Source organism: Mustela nigripes, chromosome 6 (genome assembly GCF_022355385.1).
Source record: "Mustela nigripes isolate SB6536 chromosome 6, MUSNIG.SB6536, whole genome shotgun sequence".
Taxonomy (NCBI): Eukaryota; Metazoa; Chordata; class Mammalia; order Carnivora; family Mustelidae; genus Mustela; species Mustela nigripes.
The window spans coordinates 127,402,838-127,420,954 of NC_081562.1; the positions used below are offsets into that span (position 1 = coordinate 127,402,838).

Sequence of the window (18,117 nt, forward strand, 5' to 3'; positions counted from 1 at the left end):
ATGTAGTCAATCCTTTGAGATAGATACGTAATATTTAAGTACAGATAATACTAAACCTCAGAAGTGTTGATAGTTTGTCAATATTAAACACTGGCTAAAACGTTAAACTTCTGCAAAGTAAACCTTACTTCAAGCATTGCTTTGGGAAACTTATTAACAAACCTTGAAAAAAAAAAAAGCTGAAAATTTCTTGAGATAATTCTTTCACTCTGGTCAGTTCAATCTTACACTCTGTGGAAGGGCATTCGTGTGTGGTTCTGTCTTAGTACATCTCACTGCAATAATCAGAGGAAATGAAACAAGCACAGACCTTGGAAATGATCACCGCCATTGCCAGGTTCTCAGAATGAGCTGCTACATAACCAAGCATCATGATGCCAGGCAGTCTTATGTTCCCTTTGCAGGACCCAATACAATCAATCACGGCAGCCACTCCCCCCGCGTTAACGATCAACTGCGAAAGCTAGGAGGGGAGGAGAATCAGAGCATTGTGACGATGAAGCACGAGATTACCTTTAAATCTCACTTGAACCTTGCCCATTTTTTTTTTAAATTTAGGACCTAAAAAACCATCTGGTGAAATCTGAAATATCATTTAGTGAGACTGTTGTATTCATTAAGGAATAGATAAGTAGAATAATCCTGCTACTTCAAATGTGCAGACATACTCATTGCGAGGAGCCACTCTGGGGTTCAGTTTTTCATGCATCAATAGCACGACTTTTATCCTTATTGCAATAGATGTCAAAATTCCTCACTTAGACATCAAGTCTAGGGCGAGTTCATAACCAGTTAACACTGAAGCCCCCAATCACAGTGTGTGAGTATGAAGCACATTAATCACTGAGTGCTAAAAGACAGTGTCAGACTTGAACCATTCTAGCCTAATTATCTCCCCTTTGCTAGCAATGACTACTAGCTGATTGCACTTCAATCTTGAAAAATCTCAACCAAATGAAGACGCTAGGTGACATCAAGAATGAATTTTGTGAAATGAAATTGATTAGTCAAAATATACACAGAAAAAGATGCGACTTCAGAATCCACCCAGATTTGCTTCGTTTCTTCTCCTTGAGCATCTGAGAGCTCAAGCACTTAGCAGAGGGGTTATACTAGGCTGTGAGCCTGGTGGTCTCTTCAGACCTGGAGGCATGCTGTCTCTCACTACTCCCAGCTGACCCAGAATGACAAGGATGACAGAAGTCCATGCCACCCACTGTCTAGGAATCGAAAGCAGGAAATTATTAGAAACTGAGATTTTAGGCTGAAATTCTATTGATATAACCCAGTGGTTCACAACTAGGGGCCCTTTTGTCCCCTGGGAAACATCTGGCCCATATATGGAGACATGTTTATCAGGATGGGGTCAGGGGTGCTACTGGAGTCCAGTGGGCAGAGGCCAGGGATGCTGCTGACCATCCACCCTGTCCTGTAGAGGACAGCCCCCCCCCCCACGACAAACAGTTACCTAGTCTAAAACGTCCACAGTGCTGAGGATGAGAAGCCCTGAGCTAACCAGATTCTGTGGCACAGCACTGGAGCCCTGCAAACAAGTTGATGTTTTGCTTAAAAACTAAAACTAGCTAAATATTACTGTATTTTTAAAAACTTAATTTTTTTTTTAACTTACCTCAGGTGTATGTTTTGCAATCTCTCTAATTAAAGTAGAAGCATTTTTCTTCACGTATTCATCTTTGTCCTTCAGGCAGGTAAGTACAACTGGGAAAATCTCCGCTTCCACAACCATTTCTGCCAGATCCACAGAATGCTTTGCAATCTGACTAAGAGCTGAAAGGACCTGACGCTGTTAAGCAAAAACCAAAATAAAAATACATGATATAGAGCTCGCTGCAGAGTTCTGATTCAAACAGCTTTATACACACTCAAATCCCTTTATAAGAAGGAAAAAAACAATTACTTTTCTGACAGAACTTTAGGAGTCTTGAGACTGTCAATTCCTAGTCTTATACCGAGACACTTAAAAATGATACTAGAACTTAAATTCCCTAATTCCCAAATTAAATGCCTTCATTCTTTTGTGAACTCTTTAAATCTCTTATCTATGCAGATCATCAAAGAATATGACCTTTGGATGATAGTATTTCTTAATGAATACTTACTTAATGATACATATAGTACAAAAAGGATCAAGCAGAAGTAGCATCTTATTTTTGGCATCATGCTGATAACATTTCAAAGAACTTACCATTATTTAGTTAACGTTAACAATTTTAGAATCTTATACAATGTAACTACTAGAATGGGAAAGTACAATTAACTATTAGCTGAGAATCAAAAAATTTTAGGGAGCTATTAAAAAAAGGCTAAGATAAATACGGCAATTTTCATGGGATCTTAAAATATAACAGTGGCAGACTAGAAGACCTTTAGGTCTTCCAACCCTGAGATTCAGTCATTACATAATTCCTTATTTTCATGATTAATGTTAATACCAGTGTTACTTCTAGTTTTCAGCATTGCACATATTTTAACCAGATAGGTTCACTGTCTGAATTTTACAGCATAAGGCTTACATATTAAAAGATCAAATACATAACATACCCATATCTGCTTTCAATGATAAATTTTCTAATTATTTTTAAATGCATAATATTAATCTACACACATTTCTATTTTCTGAGGTAATCAGAAGCCTGATTTGTTTGTTTTTTAACTTTATTTTTAAGTACCTTTAATTTAGAATCAGGGTTCAGGATCATCTGGGCTAAGTGAGCAATAGCTCCTGCGTCCACTACCGTCTGCGCTAACTCCGGAGAATGCTTTGAAATATCACTGAGGGCTGAAGCAGCAATCCTTTTCAAAGCAATTTCTGGCTCCTGGATACAGAGTACTAAAAGAGGAACAGCTCCCGCATCCACCACAGCTTGTGACAGTTCTGTGGGTCCAAGAAAAGTAATTAAGTGAGTATGGGTGACTGACCCTTGTGCAAGCCATTTTTCACCCTGACAGATACAGCAAAGAAAAAAGGGGAGGGTGTACTTCACTGTCTCGACATCTGCATTTCAAATCAGCCTTCCTGGTTTCATAAACCATGTGGACCAATCCTGAGCTGAAAAGAATACAGGTCAATAGACGGACCTCCATTTACATGAACACATTTGAGGTAGATTAGGCTGAAATGGCTTGTTATTCTTTTTTTTTTTTTTTAAGAGAGTAAGCAGATGTCAGCTGTTTAAGCTCTGACAATTCTGCACTTCTCAATAGGCAAGCATTTTATGCATGGTTTACAATAACAGAGAAAATTAAAGTACCAAAAATTTACCAACCACACTAATTAGGCAGTATTTTGTGCTATTTACATGAGTAAACATTAACATGAATCTTGTGCCAATAATGTCAATTTTTAAATTCTTTTCATCTTATAGTACTTTTAAAAGATTTTTTTAACTTACTCAGGATTAAAAGGTGAATTTTCACTGTACATATAAAATGAGATCTACAACTGAACAACATATTTTGTATGCAAATGTTAATGTAAAGATAAAGGAATAAATTTATCTTAACCATTCCATGTCAGAAATAAAATCTTTTGAATATACATGTTTATTTGTTCACATGTCCAAGACAAACAGCTATAAAAATAACACATTTTAAATTACAGAGAATTGGAAACAAGCGGGCAGACCCATAAAATATATACGCAAAAAAATGTCTTTTGAGAAGCATAAAACACCATACCTAGTTACAGATTCTCCCCTCGTTGTATTCATGGCCTCTTACTAAATCACATATACCCATTTCTAGAATCTCTTCCTTTCAAATTATGTTCTCATTTTCCCAGATTTGTAGTGCCTTGGCAATTTATGTCTTCATAGCCAAGCTATCTATTTAGCATATCACTTAAAGTCTTCAATTAAAAAAAAAAATAGGGGCACCTGGGTGGCTCAGTGGGTTAAAGCCTCTGCCTTTGGCTCAGGTCATGATCCCAGGGTCCTGGGATCAAGCCCCGCATCAGGCTCTCTGCTCAGCAGGGAGCCTGCTTCCTCCTATCCCTCTGCCTGCTTCTCTGCCTACTTGTGATCTCTATCTGTCAAATAAATAAATAAAATCTTTAAAAAAATAAAAATAAAAAAATACAGTGTTCAATTTTTCAAAAGATTAGTGATATCACATATTCTAAGAGGGAATAATGTTAGAAAATACAGGTTATAGAGTCTGATATTTGTTTTCCTTTAATTATTATAATTATCTTAGAAGTTCTAGTATCATGTGAATGGTTCACTCATCCTTTTATTAAACATGTATCAATGAAAGGTTATTAGGCGCCAGACTCATTCAACTCTAGTGCAGGTGACACACTTCTACAAATTAACGCTACAATGATTAGCAACTGTATTTCAATTTAAAAAATCTAATGTGAAATATGAAATACATTGGGAAGTTAATATGTATCTGAAGAACAAGAGGCAGATAAAAGGACGATGGTTTGGAAAAAAAAAAAGACAACAGCAACAGACTGGAATCTCAACCTCTCAATATAACAGATTCCTCAGAAGCTTCTCTTGGATTCTGCTGCAATTGCCTTAAGATCAATAAGACAGCAGGTGAAACAGGTGATTACTGTATCTCTCCTACCACCCCCACCCAAGGGAAATGGAAAGAAAGCATAAAGTGCGGTATTTTATGTAATTTATAGATACAATTTTCATATTTTATGTTAATTAGTAAGATAATATAATAGTAACTTAATTCAGCTCAGTCCAAATTATACATGTGTTGTATGATAATATCAACTTTATGTGTACATATTTAAGGGGACCTAGAACATAAACACAGACAGTCCAGACATAGGATGGTTTGGCTTAATATTTTTCAACTTTATGATGGTGCAAAAGCAATATACATTCAGCAGAAACTTGGATCTTTTCCCAGGCTAGTGATACATACACCACACAATATTCTCTGATGATGCTGGGCAGCGGCCCCAAGCCTTAGCTCCGCCAACCACATGATCACGAGGCTAAACAACCAATACACTTACAATTATGCTGCACCCACACAGCCATTCTGTTTTTCACTTTCGGTGCAGTATTCAATAAATTACTTGACATATTCAGCACTTTACTATAAACTGGGCTCTATGTTAGATGACTTTGCCCAACTGCAGGCTAATGGAAGTGTTTTGAGCACGTTTCAGGTAGGCTAGGCTAAGCTACACTGTCAGTAGGTAGGTGTAGCAAATGCATTTTCAACTTGAGATATTGTCAGTTTACAATGGATTTACCGGGATATAATCCTATTGAAACTGAGTGAGATCTCTGATGAGCTGCATTTATTTTGAGAGAGTATAAAGATTAGTTCATCTATATATGTTTACTCATTTTCATTTATATTTTCTAAGAGGTAAGAGTACAGTACAGTAAACTACAACTGTTTAAAAGAACTTTTTTTTTTTTTAGAGATTTTATTTATTTGTTTGACAGAGATCACAATTAGGCAGAGAAGCTGGCAGAGAGAGAGAAGGAAGCAGGCTCCCTGCTGAGCAGATATCACATACAGGGCTGGATGTGGGGCTCCATCCCAGGACCCTGAGATCATGACCTGAGCCGAAGGCAAAGGCTTTAACCCACTGAGCCACCCAGGCACCCCTAAGTACTATTAATAGGAGGGCCTGGGTGGCTCAGGTCATGATCCCAGAGTCCTGGGATGGAGCCCCATATCAGGCTCCCTGCTCAACAGGGAACCTACTTCTCCCTCTGTCGCTCCCCTTGCTTGTGCTCTCTGTGTCAAAATATTTTTTAAAAATAAAATTACTGTTACCCCTGGGGATAAAAATATATGTTTATCAAAAATAAAAAATTAAAAAAAAATAAAATAAAATTACTGTTAATAAAAACTTAGGTTCTTTTTTTAAAAAAATCTATTTGTAATTCCCATGCATTTTATCCTTTCCTTGAATAACTGTTAGAATGCTGTATCCTCCTTTTCCTGAACTCTATAATGTCAATAAGAAAGCAAACTCTGTTCTTCTGACTTGTTACCGTATCCCAGCCTCAGCTGTTTTCTATTCTCTCCAGAGAAGTGATGGTAAATGAGGGGAAGGCTAGGGATGGCTGGAGAAAGACTTACTGTGAAGGTAATGAAGCTTCCAAGAACATGGGTTGGACTTACCAATTCTGTACTTAAGATTTCATATACATCACATCTCCAGATTTATATGGTCCTATTAAAAACTAGGATCAGAAACACACTGCTTGGGGTGCTTGGGTGGCTCAGTGGCTTAAGCCTCTGCCTTCAGCTCAGGTCTTGATCTCAGGGTCCTGGGATCGAGCCCCCCATCGGGCTCTCTGCTCAGCAGGGAGCCTGCTTCCCCCTCTCTCTCTGCCTGCCTCTCTGCCTACTTGTGATCTCTGTCTGTGTGTCAAATAAATAAATTAAATCTTAAAAAAAAAAAGAAAGAAACACAGTGTTCTTTATAAATGATGGCATTCTATTACCTTGATACACATCCAAGGTATAAAGCAGTGTATGTACAGGTAAGGATACAGGAGGTGTACAGAATGCACACCATACTACATTACACTTACTACAGACTATTTCCTCCTGCCTCTGTTGCTCCTCTTTTTCCTATGGCATATCTTTCTCCCCTTCCCTATGGTTGCTTCCTCTGGCATTTCTGTGCCAGTCACTGTTGGTATCTACCCAGTAGCCTTTGTCAGCCAAGGCATGAGTAGAAGTCAACTAGAAGCATCTGTTGGTTTTTTCTTTGTCGTCCATAGATACAGAAAGAAACTCTGACTCTTTGCTGACATGGTCAAGTGTATGAATGACATCTGGAACTCCTACATCCATCTTGCAATGATAATGGAAGAAATCACCAATATTCTGAGGATGGCTGAGTACAAAAATGAAAAACATCTGGGTCCTCCATGACACTGTTCAGCTGCATAACCAACCTTGGAACTGCCCTGACTCTGAGCTTATGTGTCATGTAAAATTTAAAATGTCCTTATTTTTAAGCTATTAGTATCTGATATTCTGTAACTTACAGTCAAAAATATCCTGGTATAATCCTGTCCTCTCTCATGTTCAGTCTATTTACATATTTTCCTCTCTTCCTTTGGTCACTGGGTGTTCAAAAGTGCTTACTATGTCCTAGAAACCTGGCTAGATCTTGGGGAAGCAGAATAGAGTAAAATTATTTTGTTGTAGCAGAGCTGGCTTGGGGTGAAGGTACACCAAGGAAAAGCGAGGAGTCAAGGCTGTGGAGTGCAAGGGAAAAGCATACGCAGGGCAGTGTTTCCCGTATTACCTGCTTCTCCCCTTTCCGTGTCCTACATTTCTCTATTTGGGAAAATGTAACGGTAACCAAAGCACATGCAAATTCGGGTACATTTAAAAATGACTTCCCGTAACAGAAATCTCATGGAGTTCATTTCTAACTGTAATTTGAAAATGAGTTTTGGTTGTTCCATTAATTTTGATACTTATGAAATCCAAGACTGATACAGATTGAGATGCTCATTACAGGTTTTGACCAAAGAAAAGCAGTGAGTCAAGAAATTTATCTTAGTGCCTGAAAATAGCTTCATTTTAAATTTTAAATAAATCTTCAAAAATTAGTTTTTACAAAACAAATCTCTTATGCAATAACATTTGACATAATCATTACTGTTAGATAACAAGATTAGTAGTTATACAAAGAAAAATGCAGAGAAAGAAGGTTATATATTATAACAACATGCTAAGAATTTATAGTGGATTGATGGTACTATTGCTGATGTACTTTTCTTCTCAATTTGGCAAATTTTCTTTGATGCGATTACAAATTTTTAAAAAAGAAATGTGAGCATGTCTTTTGTCCGTACATACAGCTACTGCTGTGCTAACTATACTAGTATTATATTATAAAGGAAAAATAAATATAAACATTTTAGCTTATTTTTTATGATGGAGGGAATTTTCTTATTTTAAAAAATGATGAGGGGGCACCTGGGTGGCTCAGTGGGTTAAGGCCTCTGCCTTCAGCTCAGATCATGATCCCAGGGTCATGGGATCGAGCCCCACATCAGGCTCCCTGCCTAAGCAGGGAGCCTGCTTCCCCCTCTCTCTCTACCTGCCTCTCTGCCTACTTGTGATCTCTCTCTGTCAAATAAATAAATAAAATCTTCCAAAAAAAATGATGGGAATGTATGTCTCCTTTAAGCATTCTGAAAATTTAAAATCTTTTGAAAATTATTAATATATAATAGAAATATTATCCATTTACTTTTTCACACTTGCCCTCTTGCCTTAATGTATGCCCTTATTACATTTAAGTTAAAATATTATATTTTAAAAATGTGAAGCATTATTCATTTGTAATCATTTTTTAGACTGCAAATTGTCAGAGGGACTACAACTATCCAATAGCACTTTCTTTTTCATAAATAATAATGAAGGTCATTTACGGCAGACATGTAGACAACTAACTATACAGTTCTCAGACTTGCTGGTCAGCTGTTTTCAGTAAGGGAATAGCTGGTCCTGTTGGGCCTCATGAATACTCACTGTTGAGTGAAGGAAGGAAAACAGCGTCCTCCATGGGACTGTGACAAGAATGGTCACCTGTCACTTCTCTCTGCCTCTCTCGGGTTTTCCATGATCCTTTCTACGAGCATTATGTGCATAAAGTTCTTTGAATATTCTTAATATGAAAATTTGGGTGAGAACTCATTGCTTCTCACACAGTTGCCTTTTCTTAAGAATTTTATTCTGTGCTGTTCTTGGGACCTGGGTTTGTGTTTTTGTTTTTTTTTCCTAACAAAATAAAGGCTGAACTTGTAGTACTCCCTCACTAAGAGGTGTGAAGGATTACAACTTCAATGGATCAAAACCTTTAATACAGAAAAATTAAAAATGCTCGAGACACTTTAATTTTAAAACAAAAAGACATGGCATAAAGGGAGGACTTCTAAAAACAACACACTCATAAAATTAGTACTATCTAGAATTGGTTGAATGGAATACTAGAAATGACTTTATGTTGACTGGAAGAGGACAGAAATGTCCATCAGTGTATAATAGGCATGGCTGTAACAGGTAAAACAGGGAAGTCAGGGAACAGGGATTTTGCTTTTATAGTGCTCACAGCAGCTTGCACCCCTCCTCTTAATTGCTGTGGCGGGTTGTTTGTTTCAAGCTGGAATGGTAAACTCAAATCTCCACGGGGCCCAGGCAAGTAATTCAAATAAGTGAAGTCAGAGAGTGTAAGAAAAACAATGAGGAGAGGGGCAGTAGAAAACTGGAGAAGTACATGCACCAACTAAAAGCAGCAGCAACGACTTAGCTTGAGCCTGGTGTTGCCATGTAGGAACATAGGCCGGCTGCTGTCAGATTTTATCATGTTTTGAGAAGCCAGAAATCTGATTTTTAATGTGAAACCACCTGGTTTTTTAAATGTCGGCAACTTTTTTTTTTTTTTTTTGGAACACCATGAGACAATACAGTGCAGGCCAAATAAAACACATCCCACATCCATCCGTGGGCCAGCTACAGCTTCCAACCAGCACTTCACAACCCTGGGCTTAAAATTTATACCTTGTAAAATGACCTGTGGGAGGCTCTGGATGTGGAATCTACCTTTGATTCTTGAAGTCATGTTTTGGAGTCATAAAAGAACCACTGTAAATAAAATAAATTAAAATAAAATATAGGGGCACCTGGTTGGCTCAGTGGGTTAAGCCTCTGCCTTCAGCTCAGGTCATGATCTCAGGGTCCTGGGATCGAGCCCCGCATCTGGCTCTCTGCTCAGCAGGGATCCTGCTTCCACCTCTCTCTCTGTCTGCCTCTCTGCCTAGTTGTGATCTATCTGTCAAATAAATAAATAAAATCTAAAAATAAATAAATTAAAGGAAAATAAAATATAAAAATTTCAGCAGCAAATTTCAAGAAACTGATGAAAACCTAAAAGTATTGGCCTGCAAAAAAAGAATCTAAATATATATTATGATACTTAGCTAATTTTTCTGCTCATAATGGAGATGTAGGAGCAAACTTACAAAGTTTGCAAAGTTAAGTGATCTATCCAGAGAATTCATAAAAAGGACTCAAAATGAAGAGGCTCTTCAAAAATAAAAAAGGAAAAAAATACTATGAATTTAACACAGAAATCAATAGGTAAATCGAGCACCTCAGGAACTCTAATTTCTTCTAACTTTATTGCTTTTTAAATTATTTTTTCACACACCATTTTTAATCAGTCTCCAAGCCCTATGACAAGTTATACTAAAAACTAAAAGAACATCATGAATCATCACTTCTCTGTTTTAGCCATTTAAAGATAGGAGGTTTTTGCATCTGGTTGTAAAATATATCATCACTTCAAAACCTTTTTGAGTAAAGCAGGTAAAAGATACCTTTAAAACTTGGCTACACACTAAAGATGTTAATCTTATGTTATAAAAGTTACTCCATTCAATCAGACTTTTCATGATTTGGTAAAATTATAGTAAAAGTCAAATATGGTGTTGCAATTGCTAAACCTAGTTACTATACTGACTGTACTCCAGTATGAGTTTGGGAATGTCACTTTCAAAGTGGAAGGAATCCGTCCTGTTTTTAGTCTAACCCAGTAAACCTACTGCTTAGTTATCTATTGCTGTATAACAAATCACACCAACTTAGCGGCTTCAAACAGGAAACATTTACTATGTTGGGTTTCTGTAGGTCAGGAATCTGGGAGCAGCTCAGCTGGGTGGTTTAGGCTGGGGCCTTGCACTAGGCTGCAGTTGAAATGGAATGTCCATTAGGGCAGTTATCCAGGTCTCCATTGGGTCTAGAGGATCTGCTTCTAAGCACACTGACAGGAATGTTGGAAGAAGCCTTCATCAGATCCTCCCCATTTCTGGAGCCCTCCCCCATAGGTTCCTTATGATGAGGCCTCCCCCAAAGTGAGGGACAGGCATCCAAAAGACAGAACCCAAGACAAAGCCTGCAGGCTTTCATAATCTAACCTCAGAAGTCACATACCATCCCTTCTGCTATATCTCACTGAGAAAATGTAGGAGGAGGCTACACGAGGATGTGACTAGGAGGAGGTGGGCATCATTGGAGGTTGGGAGGCCATCACAGAGGCTGGCTTTATTCTTCACCAACACACCTGAGGCAACATCCCTCTGTAGGTAACAAGTCCTCTATAATTTTTTTTAAAGATTTTATTTATTTGACACAGAGAGAGAGAGATCACAAGTAGGCAGAGAGGCAGGCAGAGAGAGAGAAGCAGGCTCCCCGCCAAGCAGAGAGCCTGATGCGGGGCTCGATCCCAGGACCCTGAGATCATGACCTGAGCCGAAGGCAGAGGCTTAACCCACTGAGCCACCCAGGCGCCCCAACAAGTCTTCTATAATTCTGAGCTGAGAGACAGACCTCTCCAGTTGCAGGGTGGGAAGAGAATTTGCATAGTATAATGAAAAAGTCTACTATATTATTTTTATTTATTTCCCCCACTCCACAGATGTCATTTTTCCTGCTCTCGTTACTTCCACACTACATCCCTCCAGTCCTCAGAGCTATCGGTCTAACTTGTACATGTGGGTTCAGAGTTTGAGAGATGAAGGGTTAACATCCATATGTATGCTTTGAAGGTTAAATAATTCTGGCTCCTTTAAAAAGTCAAGGGAGTCAAGGAAGCCATTGATCTGGAGTTAATGGTGCCCTAGTAAGAAATTACAATCAGCTGGGACGGACGGCGCACTTACAGGGCTCAAGTATAAAAAGCAGCTTCAAAATATGGTTAAGGAGAAGTAGTGGAGACAAGAGAAAGAGAAATGTGGGAAATGAGAGACTTGGGGATGGCCTTGGAAGTTAATAGGTAACATAAGATCTAGAGCAATTTTTAAAACACCCAAATTTTGGCACTTTTTTTTTGTTTTCAATTTATAATGACTTCACAGCTAAGACTAAGCTGAATAGAAGGAGGCAAAAACTACGAAGAGGGTCCGTGGCACTCCACCCACGAAGAGACTGATGATTAACTACTGGGAATCAGATCTTTTACAAAATTTGCTTTTTGTACCTAGAAATGTTTTCATTTTGTTTTCCAGTTGCTAGATGAGCATATAATACTGCAGCCACGGCTGCAGCTTCACTCTGCCTACAGTTTGGCACGCTGCTTCAAAAAGAGTAAACTGAAGCGGAAAGGGTGCCTTGTATGATTGCGACATCCCTGGCACACTTTCTTTGCTCCAGCCCAGTTTTAAGTCCCTGCCTTCGAGCTGCTCAGGCAAGGGCAGCAGGAGAGGGCTGGACAGTCAAGGGTGGCTGGGGCTCTGCTGAACTTTCTGCAGGAACACCACAAGAGGAAACAAAAGGGAGATAAATGAAACACCAGATGATTAGAAAGTTTGTCAGGTTCTTTTATAAAAGTGACCCCTGGTCCAAGATTCTTGGTGTGACTCCCTCTGAGTGGTTCCTAGAAGCTTCCTGCAGGCTTCCACTGCCCACATTTATTCCTGAGGATGAATTCAGCTCAACATTTTAATAATTGCATAATATCCCACTGAGTAAATATATGCCATAATTTACTAAACCATTCCCCTGCTTTAGAACATTTAATTGTTTTGTTTGATTATGGTTTGGGCCATTATGAAGTACAGTGTAGTGAACCTCTTTGTGCATTAAGATTATGTATTAGTTATCTATTGCTGTGTAACAAATGACCCAACTCAGCAGCTTCAAACTTGGGGAGCTCCAGTTTCTTACTGGTTGTTGGAACCTCGGCTCCTTACCACATGGGCCTTTCCCTAGGTTGTCTAACTATCCTCGTGTCATAGCAGCTGGCTTTCCCCAGAACAAGTAATGAGAGACAGCAAAGGGAGAACAACCCTGGGACAGATACCTCAGTCTTTTTTATCTGGTCACCTATCCTCAGAAGTAACCTGCCATCACTGCTGCCATATTCTACAGGCCACATAGACCAATCCTGGTATGATGTTGGAGGGGCCCATACAAGGGTGTGAATATGAGGACACAAGGAACTCTGTGGGGCATCTTGGAGGCTGACTACCACTGGGTAAGCTAGAACTCCACTGGTTACACAAACACACATTCATGTTTGTATCTACTTATGATAGCGGCTCAGAGCTACAATTCTAAGAGGGAGAGTGTTGACATTTTTTGAAGTTCTTGCTATTTTTAGGTTAAACCATGTGAAACTGCTATTTTTGTTAAATCAAAGCCAATTGAATATAGGTGACTGCATGTAGGTAAACTAATGTACACCAACCTAATATGGACTGCAGAATTGGTTATTTTATAAGTAGATGTCTCTACCATCATGTCTCATCATGTGTGAGTCTGGCAGTCTGGTCACTTTACATATAAAGTGCATGTTAGTCCTTACATATAGTAAGAGATTGCTCAAAGTTGAATCACCATTTACTTCTCCCCAAATAGTATTTTTAGTTCCAAATTCCTAACTTACTGCATACTACAGTTCAGTTATAATGATTAATAAACATGAATATTATGAATGACTTTTTAAGACCATAGCATTACCACTATATCGCCTTTTAACAAATAAACACAAAGTGGGCACCTGGGTGGCTCAGTGGGTTAAAGCCTCTGCCTTCAGCTCAGGTCATGATCACAGGGTCCTGGGATCGAACCCCGCATCCAGCTCTCTGCTGGGCAGGGAGCCTGCTTCCCTTCCTCTCACTCTGCCTCTCTCTCTCTGCCTACTTGTGATCTCTCTCTCTCTGTCAAATAAATAAATAAAATCTTTAAAAAATAAATAAACACAAAGCACTGGCATGCTAATTCTAATAGCTACAATTAAAAAGCAAAAATAGGAGAAATAAATTTTAATAAATACATTATTTAACACAATATATTCAAAATATCATTTCAATATGCAATCAATATTCAAAAAATTTAATGAGATATTTCACATTCTTTTTTTCATATCAATTCTTGGAAATCTAGTGTGTGTTTTGCACTTATGGTACATCTCAGTTTGGCTGCTAAATCTTCACTGGAAATACTCAATCCGTATTTAGATTTCAAAAAGTCTATAGCTAAGAAAGTAGATTTACACTTAGGTTGCTTTGATCATACCTAAAAAATCTCCAGTAATTGCACTAGTTTATCAATTTTTAAATTTATATTAGAAGTAGATAACAACTTAGTTCCTCAGATCCCCTCGTCCCCATTCAAGTATGTGACAGTAACATGTGACTACATGTTAAAATCAAAGGAGATACAAATAAATGGCTAGTAATAGAATTATTGCACAGGTAGTTAAATAACTTCAGTTAATACCTTTTCGAGGTCAGAGGTCCTTTCTTGAGCAAAATGCTTTGATGCAATTAACTTACACTACATTTTTAGAGCAAGTTGGTTCATTCATCTACAGTCACAGATGAGAGCAAAGTAGGCCAAAAGTTAACTGCAAAATCAGCCAGATAACATGGTAATTAAGCAATAACTATTTTCCCTGTTGACAATGGATTTTAAGATTTATGATAAGATAATAAGATGATGAACATGGCTTACTTCAAAGTACAATCCTTTTTTTTTTTTTTTTTAGGTGGCAGGGAGGGGCAGAGAGAGGGAGTCTCAAGCGGACTCCCTGCTGAGCATAGAGTGTGACATGGGGCTCGACCTCATCACCCCTCACAACCTGAGCAGAAACCAAGAAACCAAGAGGGGAAGTCTCAATGGACTGCACCACCAAGGCACCCTCAAGGATTCTTATGCCAACAAAGTCCCAAGCTTTTAAGAAGGAAGTTCTCTTGTCCATGGATGTTTGTGAAATGCTTAATTCCAGTACTTTTGAATTTCAGTCAAATACGCTATGACTAATGCAGTTCTAGAAATTCAAATGTAAATAAAGAGTTCCCCCCTCCAATATCTAAAAGGTGTTTTAGAAGGTTTTATACACTAGTGATTGGAAAAAATAAACCAAATTCAAACCCCCAAAATGTGTTATGATCCACTGTTTAAACTTGATTTATTTCTGAACTAGTGGGATAAAAACACCCTTCTCTGGATCTACTCAGCACACCATTTCACGACATTTCTTGTGCAGATACTTGCACCAGACAAAAAAACGAAGCCTCAGGCTAGAAGAATATTAGGTGGCATCAGGTAGACAAAGTATTTTAGTGGGTAGAGGGCTTTCCTTTTTCCTATAACTGCACTATCAATGTCACTTCTTTTTATTTCTATGCCCAAAGTCTGTCCAGCGGTTACCTGGAAGTAACTAGGTTCTTAAGAATAATATAAAGATTTCCCTTCCCGCGATGGTACAAAAAGCTTCACTCGTAATTCATTTTTCACTTGGTTCAACTTAGAATCACCCAGTATACTATATATGTACTCTTAAGACAGCATAGTATTTCTGTCTGATGTGCCCAGCTGTGCAGATAACTTTTATGCTCCTCTCTATCAATTTTTCTATCTTAGACTGTAAAATCCTAGAGATAAGATATTCGTCAAATTATTTTACTTTGAAGACACGGTAACACACACATAAGTGCCTCAGATACTTTTTGATGATTATAATGATGATGATGATGGCAATAAAGAAATTGTTCACTGGCCTCATATATAAAACTTATAGTCTCAGTGATTTGAGAATTTGAGATTACAAGATTATATGGTATTGTTCTATATTCTGAATTCTAAAAGAACATGCACAAAAATAACCTCAGATTTTATCAACCAAGAATTTATAACTTTAAAAATCACAATAAATAAAAATACAGAAGAACTGACAACGTATTTTTTCTTCTACTAGTGCACAAACACCCTAAAAATGACTAACAAATGAGGTAACTATGAGTAGTTATAATTACACTGAGTAGTTATGTAGTTAAATGAGTAGTATAATAATGATTAGTTAAATGAGTAGTTATAATTACACTGTTACTTTGTTTCACACACTTGGTCTCCATGCTGAAAGAACATAGATGAACCATTTATTTTCACTTCACCTTTATATAAGATTTATTTGTGAAAATCAATGTTAGGATCAAAAGAGGTATAATATGTAATACATATAATCCCATATACCTCATTTGTTTCTATGCTTATGTGTTCCTCAACCCCTCCAAGATGAAAGAAGTTGTAAAAACAAAAAGTCAGTAAAAAAAAAAAAAAATCAACATTATTATCTACAGGCATCAGTAAAAACAGTTGTCTGCAGGGCTTTTAAAATAATTTTTCATTACCAGGCTGTAGTCCCCTTCACCCCTTCATTCCCACAACACAAGGTCCCTTGTTATCTCAGATATTTGTCATGAATATGTGGATTTTTCAAAAGTTAATTACTGCTTCTTAAGCCTGTTCCACATGATTTAGCCTATTGGTATTTATAGCTGGGTGACATGAGAAGAATATTCGCAAAAATTCTGAATTTTAAAATGTTCTTTTCTTTTTATCATGTCATCATTCTATACAAGACATAAAAGAACCAGGCTGGCCAGCTCAATCTGGATTCTTTCTTTATATTATCTGTTTAGCAAACAGAATATAATCTACTAAATGTTTCTGTAGTGTCCAAACCAGCCAATTCCTGTCAGCACTGCTCATCTTGGCACTCTCATCTCCTGACTGCCATTGAGCTGGGATGGAAATCTCTCATTTGATTTAGTCCTGTGGACATCAATCAAGTCTATAGGAGAAAGGATAGTCACACATGTGGAAACCAGCCATCAGGGATTAAAAACAGAGGTATCTGGCAAGACTTTCAGATACAACAAGGAGCTTAAAATGAAGAATGATGGGCTCTCATACACTTTACTTTCTCACACTATAAAAAGAAGAATCTCTGAAAGATTTTGAGTAATTGCCAAGCAGTTACACTATAAATCGTTGCCTGGCCAGAATATATATTTCCCCTCTCTACTTCAGCTCCCTCATCTATATAATATGACAATTATATTAATGATTAAAATGTTTTAGAACACCTAACCAAATGTACTGCATTCCTCTTTGCCAGGCTTGAGAACAAAGTTTACTCTGAGACAGCAAAAGTTTCTAAGAGATGACATATCCAGCCAAAGCTCCCACAAGAATTACACTTAAAACTTATTTTTGAGCCCTAATGTGGAAAATTATTCCTACAAAAGCCTTGTACAGCTCCTCCTTCCTAATCCCTCCAGCCAGGCTATTGCTCTCACCTTAGTCCCAAGTCCTACTCTCACTGTGGCCACACCCCCGCTACAAGGTCATTGGAGAGGCTGCTGTACTCCACAAAGTGTGGAACCAAGAGAAAGGCTGCCAGTGGGGAGCAGGGCCTGGAGAGGGCGAAGTGCCTCTTTGGGCTCCTCCACATGGAAACGCTGCACCTGCAGAGACCCATGATTCCTTCTTCCTCGCCCCTCACAATTCCGGTCCACACAGGCTCTGTGCCTCATCCCTTGTATCTCCAAAAGCAAGAATAATCCTCAGAAACAATGAGAGAGGGTGACATTGATGAGGTAAATATGTTAACAGAATAATGCTGTGGAGTGGGAGAACCCAGCAAGAAGGAAGAAGAACCAGTAGGAGAAGTCACTTCAGCTTTTATTTAAAAAGCCAGAGAAAATATGAAGAAATAGCTTATTTACCTTCAAAGTAAGAGAAGAGGTACCTACATCAAGAATATTCAGTGACTGGTGATTTAACCATAGAAATTTAATGACACAATTTATATGGAGTTTAAAAAGAAAAGAAACCCCACACCATTTTGGGTTGTTAATCCCTAGTTCCCTTTGATCATATAAAATGCTTTAAAATCTACACATAGAAGTAACTTTCAGAAATTGAGTTGTTCAAATAAAAACAAGACAGATGGTGCCTATTGATTTTTCTCTTCTACTAACTGCACACTTACTTTATTTTTGTTTCCTAGACACAAAACCTTTTCCTTCTATTGCCCTTAAAGGTATACTTTATTTCTTTTGCATTTCCATTTAAGGGTTATATTTCTTGAACTGCCTAATAAAACATTCTTTTAATACTGAATGAATGTCCTCCCATTAATCTAACATATTGTATCTTTAGGAAATCATTGAAAAAGAAATCAGGTTATTTAGAGGTAAACCCTTTATTCTCACTGATTCAGGATGTGAACGATGATTTCTTTTATTGCCTACTGGGCATCAATTCCCTTTCCTTCAGAGAAATCTATGC

The 18,117-nt window shown here is 37.9% G+C and overlaps 1 protein-coding gene across 3 annotated transcripts in view; it reads right to left on the minus strand.

The window, feature by feature from the left end:
* The window catches only part of SPAG6 (sperm associated antigen 6), a 63,252-nt gene that overhangs the window by 20,597 nt on the left and 24,538 nt on the right, over positions 1–18,117 (minus strand). For 2 of the 3 annotated variants that reach the window (XM_059404187.1, XM_059404185.1), the window contains exons 5-7: positions 2,691–2,896; positions 1,631–1,804; positions 311–463 (exon numbers count right to left, since the gene is read on the minus strand). In XM_059404187.1, the coding sequence (XP_059260170.1) occupies positions 311–463; positions 1,631–1,804; positions 2,691–2,896 (533 nt within the window). The remainder of the gene's footprint in view (positions 1–310; positions 464–1,630; positions 1,805–2,690; positions 2,897–18,117) is intronic. The other variant, XM_059404186.1, reaches the window with a different exon arrangement.